The sequence below is a fragment of the Bufo bufo genome, chromosome 5, assembly GCF_905171765.1.
Source record: "Bufo bufo chromosome 5, aBufBuf1.1, whole genome shotgun sequence".
NCBI lineage: Eukaryota > Metazoa > Chordata > Amphibia > Anura > Bufonidae > Bufo > Bufo bufo.
In genome coordinates, this window is record NC_053393.1 from 3,799,544 (window position 1) to 3,821,512 (window position 21,969).

The 21,969-nt window shown below is 52.1% G+C and overlaps 2 protein-coding genes across 6 annotated transcripts in view; one reads left to right on the forward strand and one right to left on the reverse strand.

Moving 5' to 3' along the window:
• Positions 1-9,642, forward strand: part of GPT (glutamic--pyruvic transaminase) — a 62,187-nt gene extending 52,545 nt beyond the window's left edge. For all 4 annotated transcript variants that reach the window (XM_040433204.1, XM_040433203.1, XM_040433202.1 and 1 more), the window contains 10 exons: positions 3,440-3,529; positions 3,625-3,733; positions 3,912-4,045; positions 6,350-6,593; positions 7,603-7,682; positions 7,763-7,899; positions 7,977-8,151; positions 8,248-8,403; positions 8,677-8,789; positions 8,865-9,642. In XM_040433204.1, the coding sequence (XP_040289138.1) occupies positions 3,440-3,529; positions 3,625-3,733; positions 3,912-4,045; positions 6,350-6,593; positions 7,603-7,682; positions 7,763-7,899; positions 7,977-8,151; positions 8,248-8,403; positions 8,677-8,789; positions 8,865-8,955 (1,329 nt within the window). In that variant the 3' untranslated portion in view covers positions 8,956-9,642. The remainder of the gene's footprint in view (positions 1-3,439; positions 3,530-3,624; positions 3,734-3,911; positions 4,046-6,349; positions 6,594-7,602; positions 7,683-7,762; positions 7,900-7,976; positions 8,152-8,247; positions 8,404-8,676; positions 8,790-8,864) is intronic.
• Positions 9,643-15,258: 5,616 nt separating this feature from the next.
• LOC121001937 (alanine aminotransferase 2-like) overlaps positions 15,259-21,969 on the reverse strand; it is a 100,325-nt gene continuing 93,614 nt past the window's right edge. Inside the window, exons 9-12 of one of the 2 annotated variants that reach the window (XM_040433206.1) lie at positions 17,732-17,903; positions 17,168-17,323; positions 15,665-15,777; positions 15,259-15,481 (exon numbers count right to left, since the gene is read on the reverse strand). In XM_040433206.1, coding sequence (XP_040289140.1) covers positions 15,391-15,481; positions 15,665-15,777; positions 17,168-17,323; positions 17,732-17,903 — 532 coding nt within the window. In that variant the 3' untranslated portion in view covers positions 15,259-15,390. The remainder of the gene's footprint in view (positions 15,482-15,664; positions 15,778-17,167; positions 17,324-17,731; positions 17,904-21,969) is intronic. The other variant, XM_040433207.1, reaches the window with a different exon arrangement.

A 21,969-nucleotide genomic window follows, 5' to 3' on the forward strand; every position in this document is an offset into this window, starting at 1 on the left:
CATCCAGGTTCTTGCTAGGAAGACCCTGGACGTCCCCGTACCTGCTCAACCAGGTCAAGATGTCAACACAAGAAAGTGACTCGTTACGGGTGAGAACGGTCACCTTCTTGACCTCATTCTGGCGGGTTATCGCTTGCACAAAAAAACCCTGCCAGTCCGGCTGGTCTTTTGCCAGTTCATACCCAGACCAGAAAAGTTCAAGACCCTCTGGCCGGGCAAAACTGACATCAAACTCCCGGGTGCCATACGGATGTATCAGGGCAAAGATGTCACATGCCCTGATGCCCATCCGAAAGAGAAGCTCTGCCACCCTCTTTCTGGTAGGGCACGCTTCATTGCCTCTCCACTTCAGACAGACAACATTCCGCCTGGTTGACCCGGGGCCGGTTGTGGGTGAGGACCAGGTGGTCTCGCCCCCGCCTTGCTCTCGGAAGGCACGCAGGCCATGCCTGTCTATCCAGAAGGATAGATCCACCTGCTGCCCCCTACTGTAATGGAATTCTCCCCTCTCCTAAGAGCCTCTAGAAGTTGCCGCTGCAAGTTACCGTCACCAGACATTGGTAATGGGGAGGACAATGGGGACCGCCCCTCCCCCCCTGCGCCGGCAACCACACCAGCATAACTTCTGCCAGGCGCAACCAACGCAGGAGGGGCAGCCGGACCGGGCCCACCCCCATCCCCCCCCAGACCTATCTACAGCAGGTGCCACACCAGACCCCTCTGAAGGGGCTACATGAGGCGCACCGGCCACTTGTACAGTGGGCGGCCGACCTCCAACACTCACCCCTCCATCAGGGCCCAGGGCAACACCACTAACAAAAACTGTATTTACACAAGTGACCACTTCTTCAGTGGCCACTACCACACTCTCCCCTCCCCCCACACACACTGCTGGGCCAGAGGGGACCGAGGTCACATTATTTGTTTTGTCCAGCATCTCCTTGCTAGACACATTTTTAACAGTCTTTTCTGATTTTTCAGTCTTTCCTGATTTTTCGGGCCGGCGGGCTGTAGAACCACTGGTCCCAGCCACGCCGGCCTTATCCACTTGACGGACAGTGCAGGAGGGATGGGCGGTGCGCACCACACTCTCATCAGGACCGCCCCCTCCCTCTCTGCCTACACACACACTGCTCTGAGCTCTTTTCTGGACATCCGAAGCCCCACCCCCTCCACCCCTGACCACTCCCACTGCGCCTCCACTCCCCGCCGCCACGACAATACCAGCGGAAGGGACTGAAGCGGAGCAGACCGGGGCAGAGGAGACGGGAACCCCGGCAGGGATTTGGGCATACAAACTGGGAGGGGCGGAGGCAGCCACCTCGCACCCTCCCCCTGCAACTCCGGATCGGGACACCGCTGTACCCGCGGTCCCACCCCCTCCACCCACAGCCGGCGCACGGGAGCGGCGAAGCAGACCGGGGCAGAGGAGGCAGACCCCAGGACAGGGATCCCGGCAACGACCTCTGCAAGGGGGTCAGTGGCAGCCACACCGCCCCGCCGCACCTCCACCCGGCACTTGTCCAGTGCCCCAGCAGAGGCGGGCGGAGCCATCCGACCACCAACCATGTCCCCCTCGCCGCCCGCCCCGGGAGCCTTCCTGTCTGGCCCCTCCAGCTTTTCCTCACCGCCCCTGTTACCGCAAACAGGGACGGCGTCCTGCGCCATCTTTGCCACGTCTTTCTCCCCACTCCTATGCACCGATCCCACAGCAGAGACCGGGCCAGGGAGGATGGTGGGGTTCGTGCCCTGAGCTGGCTTTTCAGCTGGCCCAGGGCACGCAGGGTGGGTCACATAGACATACCTCACCTCTGGCTTTAATGTCTTTGCCTTTCTCTTTTTTCCCATCGGCTCATCTTCAGGCAATTCGTCACCAAAACAAATGTCCTCACTAATTTTGGGGGACTCCAGGTGGCGTATCTCGGCCATAAGCTGCCCCCCAACTCCGCTGTTCTCACTGTACCCGCCTTCTTCGTCAGAGCTAGTGGGGGGCAGGCATACCTGCTCTGCGGTGATGCCAGTTTCCGCAGGCTGCCCCCCCATGTCCGACTCTTCCTCCTCACTAGAGGAGTCATCTTCCTGCTGCTTTTGGTTTCCAGCCATTTCATTAAACCTTTGATCGTTCATGAGTTTTTCCTTGAAGGGACCACTGTTATCCAGAATGGCCCCCATTCTTTCCTGCAGCTCTTTAATGACTTCTTTTAAGACTTTTATTTTTCTTGATATTTCTGGCCTGTTTTTTCTTTCCGCTTTGTCCACCTTCCCCCTCTCAAGCTTCAGGTTCTCCCTCACCTTCTTGAGGGTCCTATTCGCTTCCTCGTACTCCCGGAGATAGGCTGTGATCCGGGAGCTGTAAACAGCGATTAGTTCCCGGGGCTTCATGTTGCCCCAGTCAGCCTGAACCGGAACCGTCCCATCCCCAGGAGCACTCCGCGTACCTCTTGGAGGGCTACTGTCCGCCCTCCTGGAACTGCCGGCGATGGACACGGCTTCACCTCCGGGGGCTGCAGGGGCCGCTGCACCACGACTCCTGCTGGATCTTCTGACCCCCGAGGCGGGAGATGGAACTGAGGCCGGTAGCTCACCTCCCCTACCTCCCGTCGGCCTACCCCGGGAAGCAGGATCCTGGGTCTTCAGTCGCTTCATTGCCCAGAACCCCACCACCTCCCTGGGGAGAGAGAGAGGGCCTGGGCTGGGATAGATGGAAAAATCCCTGGAAGCGGCTGGACAATCAGCAGGAGCTCCTCCAAACACGACCACACCCGTCCACTGACTCCTGCACACACGACCACACCCGTCCACTGACTCCTGCACACTGAGGACTACACCCAGTATACAGGACAGGAGAAGTGGTACTGTGCAGTGTATATATACAGAATAAGAGCAGATACTGAGGATTACACCCAGTATACAGGACAGGAGAAGTGGTACTGTGCAGTGTATATATATACAGAATAAGAGCAGATACTGAGGATTACACCCAGTATACAGGACAGGAGAAGTGGTACTGTGCAGTGTATATATACAGAATAAGAGCAGATACTGAGGATTACACCCAGTATACAGGACAGGAGAAGTGGTACTGTGCAGTGTATATATACAGAATAAGAGCAGATACTGATGATTACACCCGGTAAACAGGACAGGAGAAGTGGTACTGTGCAGTGTGTATATACAGGAGAAGTGGTACTGTGCAGTGTGTATATATATATATATATATATATATACAGAATAAGAGCAGATACTGAGGATTACACCCGGTAAACAGGACAGGAGAAGTGGTACTGTGCAGTGTATATATATATACAGGAGAGAAGTGGTACTGTGAAGTGTCCATATATATACAGGAGAGAAGTGGTACTGTGCAGTGTCCTTATATACAGGAGAGAAGTGGTACTGTGCATTTGCAGTCTGTTATCGCCCACTTTCTCTTTCTTAGGGTGTGAAGAAGCCGTTTACAGAAGTTATTAAAGCAAACATTGGAGACGCTCACGCTATGGGCCAGAAGCCGATCACTTACCTTAGACAGGTGAGGCTGCAGTACACGTGACTTCCCCCGGAGGAGCTGCAGTTTGAAGATGGCAGCCGTGTCTCCCTATGACCCGGGGTGTTTTCCTCTTGCAGGTCATCGCCCTCTGTTTGTACCCAGAGCTCCTGAATGACAATAAGTTCCCAGAGGACGTGAAGCAGAAGGCGGCGCGGATCCTGCAGGCGTGTGGAGGGAACAGCATTGGTGAGTGTGGCTGCGCGGCGCGGCCTGTGAGCGGCTTCGCAGGAGCTTGGCATAGGCAGGAAGTGGCAGAGGAACTAGCAGACCTGTCCCTTCATGGTCAGATGCTGCCCCCATACTGGCACATGGGAGAGGTTGGTTTCCTATAGGTGGGGTGTTCACACTGTGTCCCTCCTCGCAGGCTCCTACAGCGCCAGTTCAGGTATAGAGGTCATCCGGCAGGACGTGGCCAAGTACATAGAGAGGAGAGATGGCGGCATCGCTTGCAACCACAACAATATTTTCCTCTCCACCGGTGCCAGCGACTCCATCGTGGTAAGAAGCGGCCCCCGACTGAGCCCACACTCCCCCGTCTGCAGCTACCGTCAGGGTCCCTCCATCACATGACAGTGGAGCACGCACACAACTGTCCCCCGACATCTCCCCATCTCTGCTGCCTTTCTGAGATTTCACTTTCCCCATTTTCCTTCAACAGGTAGCACCTTTGCTTGCTGTCAGCAAATATAAATAATTTATTTAACTTTCATGGTCTGAAGGTCTGCCTTGACCTAGTCTTCATGAACGGTTAACTGGCTGTAGATGAGAACCCTGAATATTTACATTCATTGACCATCATAGTGGTGATGGGTGTAGTGGTGATCTGTATGGTGGTGGTGGTGGTGATCTGTATGGTGGTGGTGGTGGTGATCTGTATGATGATGGTGGTGGTGATCTGTATGATGATGGTGGTGGTGGTGGTGATCTGTGTGATGATGGTGGTGGTGGTGATCTGTATGATGATGGTGGTGATCTGTATGATGATGGTGGTGATCTGTATGGTGGTGGTGATCTGTATGGTGGTGGTGGTGGTGATCTGTATGATGATGGTGGTGGTGGTGATCTGTGTGGTGGTGGTGGTGATCTGTATGGTGGTGATCTGTATGGTGGTGGTGGTGATCTGTATGGTGGTGTTGGTGATCTGTATGGTGGTGGTGGTGGTGATCTGTATGGTGGTGGTGGTGGTGGTGGTGATCTGTATGATGATGGTGGTGGTGGTGGTGATCTGTATGATGATGGTGGTGATCTGTATGATGATGGTGGTGGTGGTGATCTGTATGATGATGGTGGTGATCTGTATGATGATGGTGGTGATCTGTATGGTGGTGGTGATCTGTATGGTGGTGGTGATCTGTATGGTGGTGGTGGTGATCTGTATGATGATGGTGGTGATCTGTATGATGATGGTGGTGATCTGTATGGTGGTGGTGGTGATCTGTATGGTGGTGGTGGTGATCTGTATGGTGGTGGTGGTGATCTGTATGGTGGTGGTGGTGATCTGTATGGTGGTGGTGGTGGTGATCTGTATGGTGGTGGTGATCTGTATGGTGGTGGTGGTGGTGATCTGTATGGTGGTAGTGGTGATCTGTATGGTGGTGGTGATCTGTATGGGGGTGGTGGTGGTGATCTGTATGGGGGTGATGGTGGTGGTGATGATTGGGGTGATTTGTATGGTGATGATCTGTATAGGGGTGATGATGGTGGTGATGTTAGGGGTGATTTATATGGTGATGATCTGTATAGGGGTGATGATGGTAGTGATGGTTGGGGTGATCTGTGTGGTGGTGCTAGTGATCTGTGTGGTGGTGATGGTTGGGGTGATTTGTATGGTGATGATCTGTATAGGGGTGATGATGGTGGTGATGGTTGGGGAGATCTGTGTGGTGGTGCTAGTGATCTGTGTGGTGGTGATTTGTATGGTGATGATCTGTATGGGGGTGATGATGGTGGTGATGGTTGGGGTGATCTGTGTGGTGGTGCTAGTGATCTGTGTGGTGGTGATGGTTGGGGTGATTTGTATGGTGATGATCTGTATAGGGGTGATGATGGTGGTGATGATCTGTATAGCGGTGATGATGGTGGTGATGTTAGAGGTGATTTATATGGTGATGATCTGTATAGGGGTGATGATGGTTGGGGTGATCTGTGTGGTGGTGCTAGTGATCTGTGTGGTGGTGATGGTTGGGGTGATTTGTATGGTGATGATCTGTATAGGGGTGATGATGGTGGTGATGGTTGGGGTGATCTGTATAGGGGTGATGATGGTGGTGATGGTTGGGGTGATTTGTATGGGGGTGATGATGGTTGGGGTGATTTGTATGGTGGTGGTGATCTGCATGCTGATGGTGGTAGTGGTGATGATCTGGATGGAGATGATGAAGGTGGTACTGATGATATGGTGCAGCATGTGAATGGGCTCATTCATCTCCAGCAGACCGTCTGTGTTGGGGGATGTTCCCTCGGGATGTTCTGTCCCTGGCAGTGCCCTCTGAGGTCCTGGCACCGCATTCCTTGGCCTCGCAGCCTCTTTGTTCGCTTCTCCTCTGGTTTCGCTTCAGATTTTTTTTCTTTCTGTTCTTTTATTTTCTAAAAAACAAACAAAAGCAAATGTAATTCTGTGTAAGAAAGTGCATCACCCTGGAGGGTCTGACACCTTCTATATGAGCGTGTAATGATGAGTTGTCAGGGGCTGCTCCTCATCTCCTCATCCACAGGATCGGGGGGGTGATTAACCCTTGTGGTGCTGTAGTCTGGAGGGAGAGCCGGTCTAATGGTTCCTCACCTCTGTGTCTTCTCCAACAGACGATGCTGAAGCTGCTGGTGTCGGGTCAGGGCAACTCTAGGACCGGCGTCCTCATCCCCATCCCCCAGTACCCCCTGTACTCCGCAGCACTGGCAGAGCTGGAAGCTGTGCAGGTGAACTACTACCTGGATGAGGAGAACTGCTGGGCGCTGGACATCAAGGAGCTGCGAAGAGCGCTGGACGAGGCCAGGAGGCACTGTGACCCCAAGGTCCTGTGCATAATCAACCCGGGCAACCCTACAGGTACCACCATGATGAGACCCCTGTGATGGGGGGCAGCCAGGGGTCCCCGCTGTCTGGTATATACCCGGCAGACTGAAGCCCCTGCTGATGGGGGGCAGCCTGGGGTCCCCGCTGTCTGGTATATACCCGGCAGACTGAAGCCCCTGCTGATGGGGGGCAGCCTGGGTCCCCGCTGTCTGGTATATACCCGGCAGACTGAAGCCCCTGCTGATGGGGGGCAGCCTGGGGTCCCCGCTGTCTGGTATGTACCCGGCAGACTGAAGCCCCTGCTGATGGGGAAAAGCCTGGGGTCCCCACTGTCTGGTATATACCCGGCAGACTGAAGCCCCTGCTCATGGGGGGCAGCCTGGGGTCCCCATTGTCTGGTATATACCCGGCAGACTGAAGCCCCTGCTGATGGGGGGCAGCCTGGGGTCCCCGCTGTCTGGTATATACCCGGCAGACTGAAGCCCCTGCTGATGGGGGGCAGCCTGGGGTCCCCGCTGTCTGGTATATACCCGGCATACTGAAGCCCCTGCTGATGGGGGGCAGCCTGGGGTCCCCGCTGTCTGGTATATACCCGGCATACTGAAGCCCCTGCTGATGGGGGGCAGCCTGGGGTCCCCGCTGTCTGGTATGTACCCGGCAGACTGAAGCCCCTGCTGATGGGGGGCAGCCTGGGGTCCCCGCTGTCTGGTATGTACCCGGCAGACTGAAGCCCCTGCTGATGGGGGGCAGCCTGGGGTCCCCGCTGTCTGGTATGTACCCGGCAGACTGAAGCCCCTGCTGATGGGGGGGCAGCCAGGGGTCCCCGCTGTCTGGTATATACCCGGCAGACTGAAGCCCCTGCTGATGGGGGGGCAGCCGAGGGTCCCCGCTGTCTGGTATGTACCCGGCAGACTGAAGCCCCTGCTGATGGGGGGCAGCCTGGGGTCCCCGCTGTCTGGTATGTACCCGGCAGACTGAAGCCCCTGCTCATGGGGGGCAGCCTGGGGTCCCCGCTCTAAGTTTTGCCGTTTTCTTCCTTCAGGTCAGGTTCAGAGCAGGAAATGCATTGAGGACGTGATTCGCTTTGCTGCTGAAGAAAACCTTTTTCTCATGGCTGATGAGGTGAGTAGTCATGTCCCCCCCACCCCCGTTCTGCGGCACAGCCTCATATGAGGGGTCCCACTAACGTCTCTCTCCCATAGGTCTATCAGGACAATGTTTATGCCCAGGGCTGCGCCTTCCACTCCTTCAAGAAGGTTCTCTTTGAGATGGGCCCCAAGTTCTCTGATGTGGTGGAGCTGGCGTCCTTTCACTCCACCTCCAAGGGGTTCATGGGCGAGTGAGTACTGACGGCTCCATGAATATCCTCTGGGGAGTCCCCTCTGTGTGCACTGAACACCTTGTGTCTCCCCCCAGGTGTGGTTTCAGGGGCGGCTACATGGAAGTGGTCAACATGGACCCAGCAGTGAAGGAGCAGTTGACGAAGTTGGTGTCTGTGCGCCTGTGCCCCCCTGTTCCTGGGCAGGCTGTGCTAGATGTGATTATGAACCCCCCTCAACCTGAAGAGCCGTCCTACAAGCAGTATATGGCGGTAAGACCATAGGAAGCATGCATGTGGAATGCTACTGGATGATGGGGCGATGGTGGCATGAATGTGGGCGATCACTCCATACGTCTTCACTTCCAGGAGAAACGAGCTGTGCTTGGTAATCTGGCAGAGAAGGCCCGGCTGACGGAAGAGATCCTCAATCAAGCCCCTGGGATCCAGTGTAATCCTGTCCAGGGAGCCATGTACTCCTTCCCAAGAATTGAGATCCCAGAGCGAGCGGTCAAACTGGCCCAGGTAATGTTCGCAGCCATGAGTCCTGCACAGAACATACGTCTCATCATTTCCTCTTTACCTGCCCCCATAATGTGGTCCATCACAAGGTGGAGAATGTATATCCAAGTGCTCTACAAGATGCCTCCAAGGACACATGGAGTTGGAGTAAGCCGTACATCAGGTGTATGGCCGCCTAACGTGCGGCCTGGGCCTTCCTAGCTTCATGGAGTCGTCTCCTCTCCCTCCTGATTTCAGATGTTCAGTCCTCATGTCCATTTCTCATCCTTCTCCCAGGCTGAAGGTCAGGCCCCGGACATGTTCTTCTGTATGAAGCTGCTGGAAGAGACTGGAATTTGTGTTGTACCAGGAAGCGGGTTTGGCCAACGAGAGGGGACCCACCACTTCAGGTAGGCACAGAGCTGGTCTTGTGGGCTGGTGGTCTCTCGCCATCTTCACTTTGACTGAATTCCTTCTTCCCTCAGGATGACCATTCTCCCACCGAAAGATAAGCTGAGGATCCTCCTGGAGCGGCTGAAGGATTTCCACCAGAAGTTCATGCAGGAATACTCGTAGGCGAGGTCCGGCCTCCTCCTCCTCCCAGGAGCCGCTGGAGTGGACAGTGGGGGGCCTGTAGTTGGGGGTCTTAGTTTTTGGTAGTTCCCATTCTTGCACCTTATTCCTCTGTCCCCGTCCCTGTGAGCGCCTGGCTGCCTGCACCTTCCCCACCACCTGATCCCGGTTCTCCCCAGAATTTCCGCATGTTTTGGGATTTAAGGCCATTTTAGAGCATGTTCTGGTAGTCGCGGACGCCTCGCTGATTGTACCGTACAATATCCTGCAGGTAATGCCCTGATTTACGGTATAATCGGAGGCGTGAGACGGCCACGTCTCGCTGTTCGCCTTAAGTCACATGGTGCCTATGGACTGTGTGATGTCGGGGTGGTCTGTGTGGGGGTGCCCCCCAATATCTGCCGCCTAGTGCCATACCCCAGAGCCTTGACTGGATAATAGCCCCCCTGACGATGCTGCTATGCAAAATGTCTGAACCTGATTGTCCTCCCCCCGGCCAGTGGAGGCGCCATGTACAGAGGGGTCCCTCCTGGTGTGGTGGGTTAAACGCCAAACCCAGATGTGCTGAGTATCGCCCCCTGCTGGCGGGCAGTTTGTATACAATGAACACAGCCAGTGGTTTGCTGCTGACAAGGGCTAATAATGTGCGAAGTCTGAACTGTGATCAATAAAGAGAAAACTGTGAATGTCTGAAGCCTCACTGTTCAGTTATGCATCACCCCCCCCCCCCCCCAACAACTTGTCTCCAGACTCCGCCCCCTCCCCCCAACGTCTCCAGAACCCCGCCCACAACACCTTCTACAGACTCCGCCCCTCCCCACAACATCGTCTCCAGAACCCCGCCCACAACACCTTCTACAGACTCCGCAATGTATCGCTCCCATCCTCCCTGACCCCAGGAGCTCACAATCTAATCTCACGGTCTCACAATGTATCACTCCCATCATCCCTCAGCACAGAATCTGGATGTTCTTGGTTAGCGCTGCAAGATAGCTGCCGATCCCCACACCGACGGCGTACCCATATGGTGCCATACTATCGTGGTCTTGCATAGTGTGCAGGTGAGGAGGAGACAGGTCGGAGGTGGGTGCAGCCCCATTAATGTCCCCCTGAGATGCCCACTCCCCCCCCCGCTCCAAGACCCCCAAAATTCACCCAAAAGAGCTGATGCCGAGAGCTTCAGGGGGTAATGTCACCTCCCAAGCATCAGGTATAACTGCTGCCTCTGCACCCCTATTGCTGTAGAACTACAAGTCCCTGCAGTACCGCCTCCAGTCACCATCTATACAGCTAGGAGTCCACATCCTCAGCATTTCAGAGGGATACATTTCCTGCACTGACACATTGTAACAAACTATTAGGCTGGGTTCATACGGGCGTCACGTTTTGGCTCCGGATGCGTCCCGGGTGCATTGCGGCAAACGCGCGCGAGTAGGTATGCAATTGCAGTCAGTTTTGACTGCGATTGCGTTCCGTTTTTATCGCGCGGGTGCAATGCGTTTTGCACGCGCGTGATAAAAAACTGAATGTGGTACCCAGACCCGAACTTCTTCACAGGTTTGGGTTCAGTGTTGTGTAGATGTAATTATATATAACATGGTTATAAGGGAAAGTAATAGTATTCTGAATACAGAATGCTTAGTAGAAGGTCAATTGAGGGTTAAAAATAAATAAATTAACTCACCTCCTCCAATTGATTGCGTAGTTGCCGGTCTCCTGTTCTTTCTTCAGGACCTGTCAAAGGTCACTGAGCTCATCACATGGTCCATCACCATTGTGATGGACCATGTGATGTGACATCACCACAGGTCCTTTAGCCGGCAGCTCATGATTAAAGAAGTAAGAAGAGATCGGCAACTACGCGATCAAGAGGAGGAGGTGAGTTAATAATTATTATTTTTTTAACCCTCAATTGACCTTCTACTAAGCATTCTGTATTCAGAATGCTATTACTTTCCCTTGTAACCATGTTATAAGGGAAAATAATACAGTGAATAGACTGTCACCTAGCAACCATGCATGAAAATCGCACCGCATCCGCACTTGCTTGCGATTTTCACGCAGCCCCATTCACTTCTATGGGGCCTGCGTTGCGTGATAAACGCAGAATATAGAACCTGCTGCGATTTTCACGCAACGCACAAGTGATGCGTGAAAATCACCGCTCATGTGCACAGTCCCATAGAAATGAATGGGTCCGGATTCAGTGCGGGTGCAATGTGTTCACCTCCCGCATTGCACCCGCGTGGAAATCTCGCTCGTGTGAAAGAGGCCTTATTGCTTAGATCAGAGGATTGTCTGCACTGATGCATTGTAACAGCAAGCAGGGATCTTAAAAACCGAAGAATGAAGTATCTCCTGATCTGCTGGTCCTGTGCTTGGTGCAGCGCCTCTTGCGTCCCTCAGATCGCCCACCCTGGTTTACGTGGGTGACACTGTGCCCCCTTCCTCACCATCACATGCCGGGCTCTCTTAAGGGTCTATTCGCTTACTGCCCCACCCCCCTGTGTGGAGCCGATTCTCAGAGCTCTGGACCCTCATGATTTCTCCAGACATCTCTGTAGACTTTACTACATGTGTGAACCAGAAGATCGACCTGAATCCGGATATATTCCAGCCGTGTCTTATATGGAGGGAGGGACATCAGGCCACATCCAAGCACTGCCCTCAGTGCCATTACCACTCCTACGCCTTGCTTCTATCTGTGTATGCGAGTATCACGTCATCCATGCATTTATTTCCAGGTCCTGTATAATGTGCATATCTATTTCTATGCAACTGTTTATGTTCACGTGTAATGTGCCTGGTTCACCAGCAGGTGGCAGAGCTACAGGCACATAGAATGGAGCATTCCATTCCAAACCCCCTCTGTGGAGGAGTGGGCGAGTCCCACCTCCTACAGGAAGGGTGGGGACCAGTTAGAGGTCAGTCCTAGCTTACCCTAAGCTAGGTGAAGGTGTGCAGGGCTATGTCTCTTCGGGGCATGTCCAAGCCAGCCAGAGCACCCTAAGCTCAGCTGGACATGGAGGCCAAAGCCTAGAGCCTCAGAAGCCAAGAGGAGTTTTCCCTGGACAAATCTAGAGACAGACCCGACTTGGGAGGGGAAGGAGCCGCTATGTCCTGTGTCTTTGGGATCATGTGCTGTTGCTACACAGGGAGGACCAAGTGGTAAAGTCACAAGCAGTTCTAACATCTTTAAAGGGTAACCCAGCTGCTAAAAAGACATGTTCCTAAGTGTGTCGCTACCAGTTCAGTCATCAAGGTGACGAAGCGTAAAGCATAATTAGACCTTGTTGGAAGGGAATACAGGATGAAGCCACCCTTCTGTTTGCGGGCGTTTCATTGCATAGTGGTGGGATTACAGAGTGAAGTCACCCCCGCGCTTTCTTTGGTACTAGACCTCAGTATATTCAAAAGAAAGCCGGGAATGAGTGTTTTTTTTCCGGACCTTTTGGTTCTCTGGTTTATATCGAGAAATGGTGAATGGACACCCTACTCATACGGGCAGAGACCTAGTGGTAGCCATTGCTGTATCAGTCAGTAATAGTCTATATTCTCATGCAGCACTCTAACCTTCCTTGGGTACCCTTAGAGCACCTCCTAAGCACAAGTCGAGGACGGCTTGGTTTTAAGTAAGGGGGAATGTAACTCCCCAGAGTGGTGTTACCACTCCTACGTTGTGCTTCTATCTGTGTATTGTGATAAAGTGCACAGTAAAGGTATGGTGGGGGGTGTATTTCACCAGGTGGTTCAGTTTAGCTAGGCGGGATAACTGAAATCCAGAAATGGTGCTGCTTCAGCGAGACATAGCTTGCTGGAGATTGTTTTGTTTAAAGTTGTATGGGCTGGATTTCTTTGGACTGGGAGACAGGTTGGTAGTGGGATTCTCTCGGTCCACACCCCTAGTCCATTACAGGTATTCCCTTTAGCTGAGGAGATGACAGGTGAGGTCAACTGGACTGTAATCAAGGAGGGATTAGACAACCCTCTGTGTATGACTGTGGGAGGGGAAGTGACCCTACAGAAAGGGTTGGAGCCGGAGACCCTGGGTGTAAACTGAGGTGAGTCAGGGAGAAGACCTCTGTATTATCTAGAGCCCAGACGGGCAGGTGTTTATTTTGGTTTGTTTGTGCTGGTGCTGAAGTGCCAGAATAAAGCACCATTTGGACTTGAACTCCGTTGTCAGAGGAGAAATCTGTGATTGGGACCCCCTGTGAGAGAGCGATCCCTTACAATTGGTGGAGGATGCGTGCGGTGTCCATGGAAAAAGGGCACAACGATTGTTTCTATGGGCAACGGTGGGTGCTGCTGAATGCTGCTAATCCAGACACTGTTGCTATCTTGCATGAAACTGAGTTGGTCATTTAAAGGGCCGGAAGCCCAAGTAAAGAGACTGACCTATTGAGATCTATTTTTTCCCCCCCTTTTGGTTTGTTAATCTTATGTCCTGGGTAAAATCTGCAACAGGCCCTGGCACAGCAGCAACAGGCCCTGGCACAGCAGCAACAGGCCCTGGCACAGCAGCAACAGGCCATGGCACAGCAGCAACAGGCCATGGCACAGCAGCAACAGGCCATGGCACAGCAGCAATAGGCCATGGCACAGCAGCAGGAAACTAATCGTATGTTAATAGAGCAGATTGCTGCACTTAGACTGCTGTGACTCAACCCCAACGAGCGGAGGTGATCCCCCCAGTCACTGATAATGTGAGGAGGGTTGTGCAGCGGGCCTTGCAAAAGATGACACCTGATGATGACATTGAGGCCTACCTCACCGTGTTTGAGAGAGTGGCAGAAAGAGAGAGACTCCCAGCTGCAGAGTGGGCAGAGGTGATTGCTCCATTTTTAACAGGGGAACCCCAAAAAGCCTACTATGACCTCAGGGAGCAGGATGTCCAGGAATATAGCAAGTTTAAGTTGGAGATCCTTGCTCGCCTTGGAGTAACCCCAGCGGTACATGCCAGGAGGGTCCACGACCGGAACTACAGTCTGGAAAAGCCGACCAAGTCCCAGATGTTTGATCTGGTCCATTTGGTGATCAAATGGCTGAAGCCAAAGACCTCTACACCGGTGGAGATCATGGAGAGGCTGGTGGTCGACCATTACTTCAGGGCCCTCCCTGCGGAGCTGCAACGCTGAGTTGGACATGGAGATCCCAAGACTGCTGACTAGCTGGTTACCCTGGTGGACAGGTTCCTACCGACTGAAGATTACCTCAGTGATGTTCCTACTGTGCCAGCAACTCCCAGAAGTGCCAGATCCGTGACATCCGTGCGTAAGAGAGTTCCAGCTGGTGAAAGTGTGTGGGAAAATACAAGAGGGAGCAAGGCTCTGGAGGTTGGGCATGGGCAAAAGACTAATCGTGAATCCCAGGGGCAATCTTGTCCTAGAAAGGTCTTACCGCATGGGAAACCAGGGGTACCAGTAGAGTTGATGACGACGAGGGAGTGTGTAAGGGGCAGCACCAATCTTAAAGTTGATGTGTTTTGCTTTGATGATCAGTTTTTGTGTGTTTTTCTCCATGAAGATCTGACTACTGAAGGTCTGGAAGGAGGAAAGCAAGATGGCAGCTCTTCACAGGGCACATGTTGAAATCTGTAATATAGGAGAGGGGAGACTCAAGTGGTCACAAACTGCCGGTGATGATGTCACTAGGTGGAGCTGCTGAAGGCCTGTTAAAAAGGGGTATCCCTCCCACCCAGAGGGTTGTTTTCAAGGATTTCCTGATAGCCACAGTCCCTGAAGAGCGGTCCAGAGAGACAGAGGCCAGAGGGAGTGCTGCCTCCGAGTTCAGTGGGGGAAGCCATTATTGTGCACCAGTGGTTGGTGGCGTGGAAGGTTTAGAGCCCCATTAGAAGCTGAAAGTAGCGGGCCCCAGTAGAGCCCCATGGATGCATCAGGCCCCAGAAAGCCACCCGGTTCAGTGTAACGTACCAACCATTGTGCCTCTGCCTGAGAGAAGCGGTAACCATCATGCATTTGCCATCACTGCTGTAGAGCGCACATTTTGCGCTGTTTCCTGGCTGTCGTCTACTCTTTCGTGCACCTGTCCTGGACTTGGGACTGGTAACAGTGCCATAGTTACAGTACCTGCCACAACCACCTATAGATCGCTTCTGTCTCTCTAGCTATGGATCCCCTCTGACTATGGATGTCCTTTGGTAGTTCCCAAATAACGGTATGCTTCGTCCACCCAGGATTATTTTGTGTGGTGTCTCACTCGTTGTGACATCATCAGTCCCCTGCAGCCTCCATGTATTACATCATTGTCTTGATGTCTTAGATAATGGACAAGGAAACGTTACAACATAAATTCTGTTTATTAAAGTGCAGCTCGGTCCTGGATTTCCCCATCTGCAGAATATTTGGGCGAGTTCTGGTGTCTCCTGAGAGTGGGGGGCTGGGGTGATGATGGGCGAGACCCCCAGATCACCGACTGTCAGGAATATTCTGTTGTAAAGCGTGTGTGGAATTGTATGATCTGCTGAAGAATGCACTTCAGCTCATCGATGGGATGGATAAGAGTGATCCTGTGAGACAAAAAAGAGATTGATGACATCACACTGCGCAGTTGGGGGACTACTATCTGTGGGAGCACTCTACCACTGATGGTGAGACTCTGTATATCCCACATTACTTCACTTTGTCAAGTTCCAGCCCACCTGTTTCTATGGTTCCTTCATTCAAACTCTGTGTGAAAGATGATGACATACCTGAAGTGGTAAGTCCCTGCAGCCTGTCCAAAGCTGTTACCAGCACACAGCACAATGCCAGTGTCTTCCAGTAAAAGATGGCAATAGAAGTCATCAGGTTCCTGACTCCGGTCCTATGTGCATGGAAAAAGGAGTGTCACCTTAGCTAGGAATGGAGTGTCCACCACCTTATGTGGTATCATAGTGACTAGGGATGGAGTGTCCACCATCTGGTGTAGTATCATGGCGACTAGGGATGGAGTGTCCACCATCTGGTGTAGTATCATGGTGACTAGGGATGGAGTGTCCACCATCTGGTGTAGTATCATGGTGACTAGGGATGGAGTGTCCACCATCTGGTGTAGTATCATGGTGACTAGGGATGGAGTGTCCACCACCTTGTATGGTATAATAGTAACGAGGGATGGAGTGTCCACCACCTTATGTGGTATCATAGTGACTAGGGATGAAGTGTCCACCACCTTGTATGGTATAATAGTAACGAGGGATGAAGTGTCCACCACCTTATGTGGTATCCTAGTGACTAGGGATGAAGTGTCCACCACCTTATGTGGTATCATAGTGACTAGGGATGGAGTGTCCACCACCTTGTGTGATATCAGTGACTAGGGATGGAGTACAATCTTGTGTGATATCAGTGACTAGGGATGGAGTGTCCACCATTTTGTCTGGTATAGTGACTAGGGATGGAGTGTCCACCACCTTGTATGGTATAATAGTAACGAGGGATGGAGTGTCCACCACCTTGTATGGTATAATAGTGACTAGGGATGGAGTGTCCACCACCTTGTGTATTATCATAGTTACTAGGGATGGAGTGTCCACCATTTTGTGTGGTATCATAGTGACTAGGGATGGAGTGTCCACCATCTTGTGTGGTGTTATAGTGACTAAGGATGGAGTGTCCACCACCTTGTATGGTATAATAGTAACGAGGGATGGAGTGTCCACCATCTTGTGTGGTATGATTGTGACTAAGGATGCAGTGTCCACCATCTTGTGTGGTATCATAGTGACTAGGGATGTAGTGTCAACCACCTTGTGTGGTATCATGGTGATTAGGGATGGAGTATCCACCACCTTATGTGGTATCATTGTGACTAGGGATGGCGTGTTCACCATCTTGTGTGGTATTATAGTGACTAAGGATGTAGTGTCCACCACCTTATGTGGTATAATAGTGACTAGGAATGGAGTGTCTACCTTCTTGTGTGGTATCATAGTGACTAGGCATGGAGTGTCCACCACCTTGTGTGGTCTCATAGTAACGAGGGATAGAGTTTCCACCACCTTGTGTGACATCAGTGACTAGGGATGGAGTGTCCACCATCTTGTGTGATATCAGTGACTAGGGATGGTGTGTCCACCATGTTGTATCATAGTGACTAGTAATGCAGTGTCTACAGTTGCAGATGCAACCCTAGCCTTGAAGTAGAGAATTGTGATGGACATTTTAGGTTTATGCTCCCTGTGGCCATTTGCCCCCTATGACCATGGTGATACCTGCGCCAGCCTGATAGCCCTGTCTGGGATCTGAACTTTGACAAAAGCGTACAGGGCTCCTTGGATGGGATTGCAGTGGATTCCAGGGGCCCGGTTTAGGATTTCCTCTGTGATCTTGGCTTTCTCTGCTAGATTATCGAGCAGCGTCTGCTTCTCCTGGAAAAAAGATGTTGCACCCAAAATGATCAGCACTCGACGTGTCACAAAACCGCTGCCCCCCGTAACCAATCAGACTGTTCTGTTTCTGATTGGCTGCCACAGATAACATGGTGGTCCTGGGGGAGGAGGTCACTGTGGTCTATGGAGATCCTTGGTAAGGGGTCATTATGGTCTATTGGAGTCCTGGGGGGAGTGGGTCATTGTCTATAAAGATCCTAGGTAAGGGGGTTATTGTGGTCTATAGGTGTTCTGTGGATGGGGGTTACTTTGGTCTATGGGGGTCCTGGGGGAGGGGGTCACTGTGTTCTATGGGAGTAAGGGATGATCAATAGTGTTACAACAGGGAGCTATCACATTGGCTTCTTCCTGGGGTCATACCCTCTCTTTGCCCACTACTACTCTCACCTTCATGAAGGTCTGATAAGAGGGGTCTCCGGGTTGTGGGGGATCTAGGACCACTTCCATCATCAGCGCCCCAATGATGGGTGGGATACTGAATGATTTCAGGATGTACAAAACCTCAAAAACTGCAGGATCAATGTTCACAAACTCAATGTATCCGGCCCGTGGCCCGCACCTTATAGACGGAGAGAAGGATGAGTCCATAGAATTATCTGTATGAAGGAGGCATAGAGAGAGGGGGTACAGAGATGGGGAGAGAGAGAGATGGAGAGGGCAGAGAGAGAGAGAGGGGATAGAGAAATGGAGATGGAGAGGGCAGAGAGAGAGAGAGGGGGTACAGAGATGGGGAGAGAGAGAGAGATGGAGAGGGCAGAGAGAGACAGAGGGGATAGAGAAATGGAGATGGAGAGGGCAGAGAGAGAGAGAAGGGATAGAGAGAGGGGGTACAGAGATGGGGAGAGAGAGAGGGGATAGAGAAATGGAGATGGAGAGCGAGCGAGAGAGAGAGATGGAGAGGGCAGAGAGAGAGAGAAGGGATAGAGAGAGGGGGTACAGTGATGGGGAGAGAGAGAGAGAGATGGAGAGGGCAGAGAGATAGAGAAGGGATAGAGAGAGGGGGTACAGTGATGGGGAGAGAGAGAGGGGATAGAGAAATGGAGATGGAGAGCGAGAGAGAGAGATGGAGAGGGCAGAGAGAGAAGGGATAGAGAGATGAATGGAGAAAGGGGATAGACAGAGGGGGTACAGAGATGGAGAGAGAGAGGGGATAGAGAAATGGAGATGGAGAGGCCAGAGAGAGAGAAGGGATAGAGAGAGGGGATAGAGAGATGGAGATAGAGAGAGGGGATAGAGAGATGGAGGGAGAGAGAGAGAGAAATGGAGATGGAGAGGGCAGAGAGAGAGAGAAGGGATAGAGAGATGAATGGAGAAAGGGGATAGAGAGAGGGGGGATAGAGATGGAGAGAGAGAGGGGATAGAGAAATGGAGATGGAGAGGCCAGAGAGAGAGAGAAGGGATAGAGAGAGGGGGTACAGAGATGGAGAGAGAGAGGGGATAGAGAAATGGAGATGGAGAGGCCAGAGAGAGAGAGAAGGGATAGAGAGAGGGGGTACAGAGATGGAGAGAGAGAGGGGATAGAGAAATGGAGATGGAGAGGCCAGAGAGAGAGAAGGGATAGAGAGAGGGGATAGAGAGATGGAGATAGAGAGAGGGGATAGAGAGATGGAGGGAGAGAGAGAGAGAAATGGAGATGGAGAGGGCAGAGAGAGAGAGAAGGGATAGAGAGATGAATGGAGAAAGGGGATAGAGAGAGGGGGGATAGAGATGGAGAGAGAGAGGGGATAGAGAAATGGAGATGGAGAGGCCAGAGAGAGAGAGAGAAGGGATAGAGAGATGAATGGAGAAAGGGGATAGAGAGAGGGGGATAGAGATGGAGACAGAGAGATAGAGAAATGGAGATGGAGAGGCCAGAGAGAGAGAAGGGATAGAGAGAGGGGGTACAGAGATAGAGATGGAGAGGGCGGAGAGAGAGAAGGGATAGAGATAGGGGATAGAGAGATGAAGGGAAAGAGAGGGCATAGAGAAATGGAGATGGAGAGGGCAGAGAGAGAGAAAGGATAGAGAGAGGGGGTACAGAGATGGAGATAGAGAGAGGGGATAGAGAAATGGAGAGGAGATAGAGATGGAGAGGGCGGAGAGAGAGAAGGGATAGAGAGATGAATGAGGAAAGGGGATAGAGAGATGGAGAGAGAGAAGGGATAGAGAGATGAATGGAGAAAGGGGATAGAGAGAGGGGGTACAGAGAAATGGAGAGGGCGGAGAGAGAGAAGGGATAGAGAGATGAATGGAGAGAGGGGATAGAGAGAGGGGGTACAGAGATAGAGATGGAGAGGACAGAGAGAGAGAAGGGATAGAGAGATGAAGGGAGAGAGGGAATAGAGAGATGAAGGGAGAGAGAGGATAGAGAGAGGGAATAGAGAGATGAAGGGAGAGAGAGGATAGAGAGAGGGAATAGAGAGATGAAGGGAGAGAGAGGGGATAGAGAAATGGAGAGGGAGAGAGGGGATGGAGAGAGAGAGAAAAGAGATGAAGAGAGCAGATAGCGAGATGGAAAGGGCAGAGAGAGATGGAATAGAGAGATGAAGGGAGAGAGCAGATAGCGAGATGGAGTGTCACGTTCCCTTCTGTGACAGATGTCAGGAGATCAAGGAGACTGGCGGAGCGTCGAGGAATCTAACAGCCTCTTTGATTACTCTTTATTCAGTGTTTGTGACCTCATCCCCTGTTTCAGGTGTAGCTTAGTACTCATTACTCTACCCTATTTAGTGTTGCCCCATCCTTCTGACTATGCGGTAGATAGCTTCATTTGGGTTTGGCAGAGCTGGTGTGAGGTCGTCTCTGGTGTTCCTGCTCGTCCATCACTACAGAAGTTATGTGTCACATTTGTTTGTGTTTTGTTTTCTCTTCCTTGCTTGTTGTTACTAGGCCTCAGGGAGACGCCTGTTCCTTCATCGGGGAAGGAACGGGTTGCCTCAGCCCTGACAATATTCTTAGGGATCTCTAGGGTCTCCAGGGTATGGGCATTTCTACCTTCAAGGGGTGCCCATACGGTTAGGAGTAGGGTTACTAGGAGGTGACCTTTTCCTGTCCCTAGTTTTGAGGCCTAATGGCTTTCCCTTTCCCCCTGGTTGTCAGTATGGTGTTTCCTCCTATACCTCATCCGTGAGATTATCTACCGCCTAAAAAAATGCCATTTCGTTCAGGTCAGTGCAGCTATGTATCCTATGTCTGCACTGGTCGAACAGCTGCAGGGACTGTCTTTGGAGGTAGCGGACCTCCGCGCGACAGTCTACAGATTCAGCGACCACAGGCGGCTGGTTCCGATGGTTGGTACCAGGCATGCCCTGAACCTAAGGTTGTCCTCCCGGACAGATTTTCTGGGTGTAGTGACAATTTCATTCGGTTCAGGGAATCATGTAAATTGTACTGGGTCCATCCTCTTCTGGGGATGAGGGTCAACGTGTGGGTATGATCATTTCTTTGCTTAAAGATGATGCACAGTCTTGGGCTTTTTCTCTGCCAACCAGATCACCGTCCCTCCGGTCGGTAGATGAATTTTTTTAGAGCCTTGGGTCTTATCTATGATGACCCGGATCAGATCTCTCAGGCTGAGACCAAGTTACGTGGTTTACGGCAGGGCGAACGCTCCACGGAGACCTATTGCTCTGAATTTAGGAGATGGTCTACGGATACGGAGTGGAATGATCCTGCTCTCCGTAGCCAGTTCTGTCAGGGTCTCTCTGAGAGGCTGCAGGACGCGTTGGCCTTTCATGAAAAACCTGAGTCATTGGAAGCAGTTATGTCCCTTGCTGTACGTCTTGATAGACGCTTGAGGGGGAGATCTAGGGGTCCTCACCGTGAGGACGTACTGTCCAATAAGGGTGCTGCTTCCTTTGACACTTATGGTAAATGTGGTTACGCCTTGTGAGGAGCCCATGCAGTTGGGGGACCTACTCCTGGTACTGCTGGTAAGAGCTCTGGTCATATGAAAGGAGTCTGTTTTTGTTGTGGAAAAAAGGGACGTTTCGTGAATATTTGTCCGTACATTCAGCGTCAAGATGTAAACAAAAGAAAAAAAACGCTTAATCCCCAAATTACTATTGGTGGTGTGGGTGGGGAGCAATAAAACTTACTTTTGTCATTTACTGGTAGTACCCGATTTCTCCTGTCTGCCGAGGTGGCGCTACAGTCCAAAACGGTGGAAATTGAGGTACTTATTGACAGTGGGGCAGGGGTTAATCTGATTGATGGACAGTTTGTTCGTATTCATGGGTTCACTACTGTCACGGCTGAGAGTGGGGGAAACCCTCAGCCGTGCGGTGTCATAGATAAGGGTAGCTGCTAGGCCAGGACGACAGGATCAGGGAGCAGGTCACCTCCTAACGCGTCCCTAATTCTGACCCTGACTCCTAACTGTATGAACCGACCCTAATGGTAGGAGGGTTCATACTCTGGAACCTAGGGTCCCTACTAGCCCTGAGGACATCCCTGGACTAGGAGCAGGGTAAGACGACCTGTTCCTCCTAGACATGGACGAACAGGAGTCTCATTGGCCAAGCTGCAAGGAGAAGGGAAACATATACAGCATATGGCAATGGCAGGTAAGCGAAACTAGTACCACACCTACCGGCCACAGAAACAGAGACTGGAACCCGTGCACAAGTGCTAATGTCCACACCAAA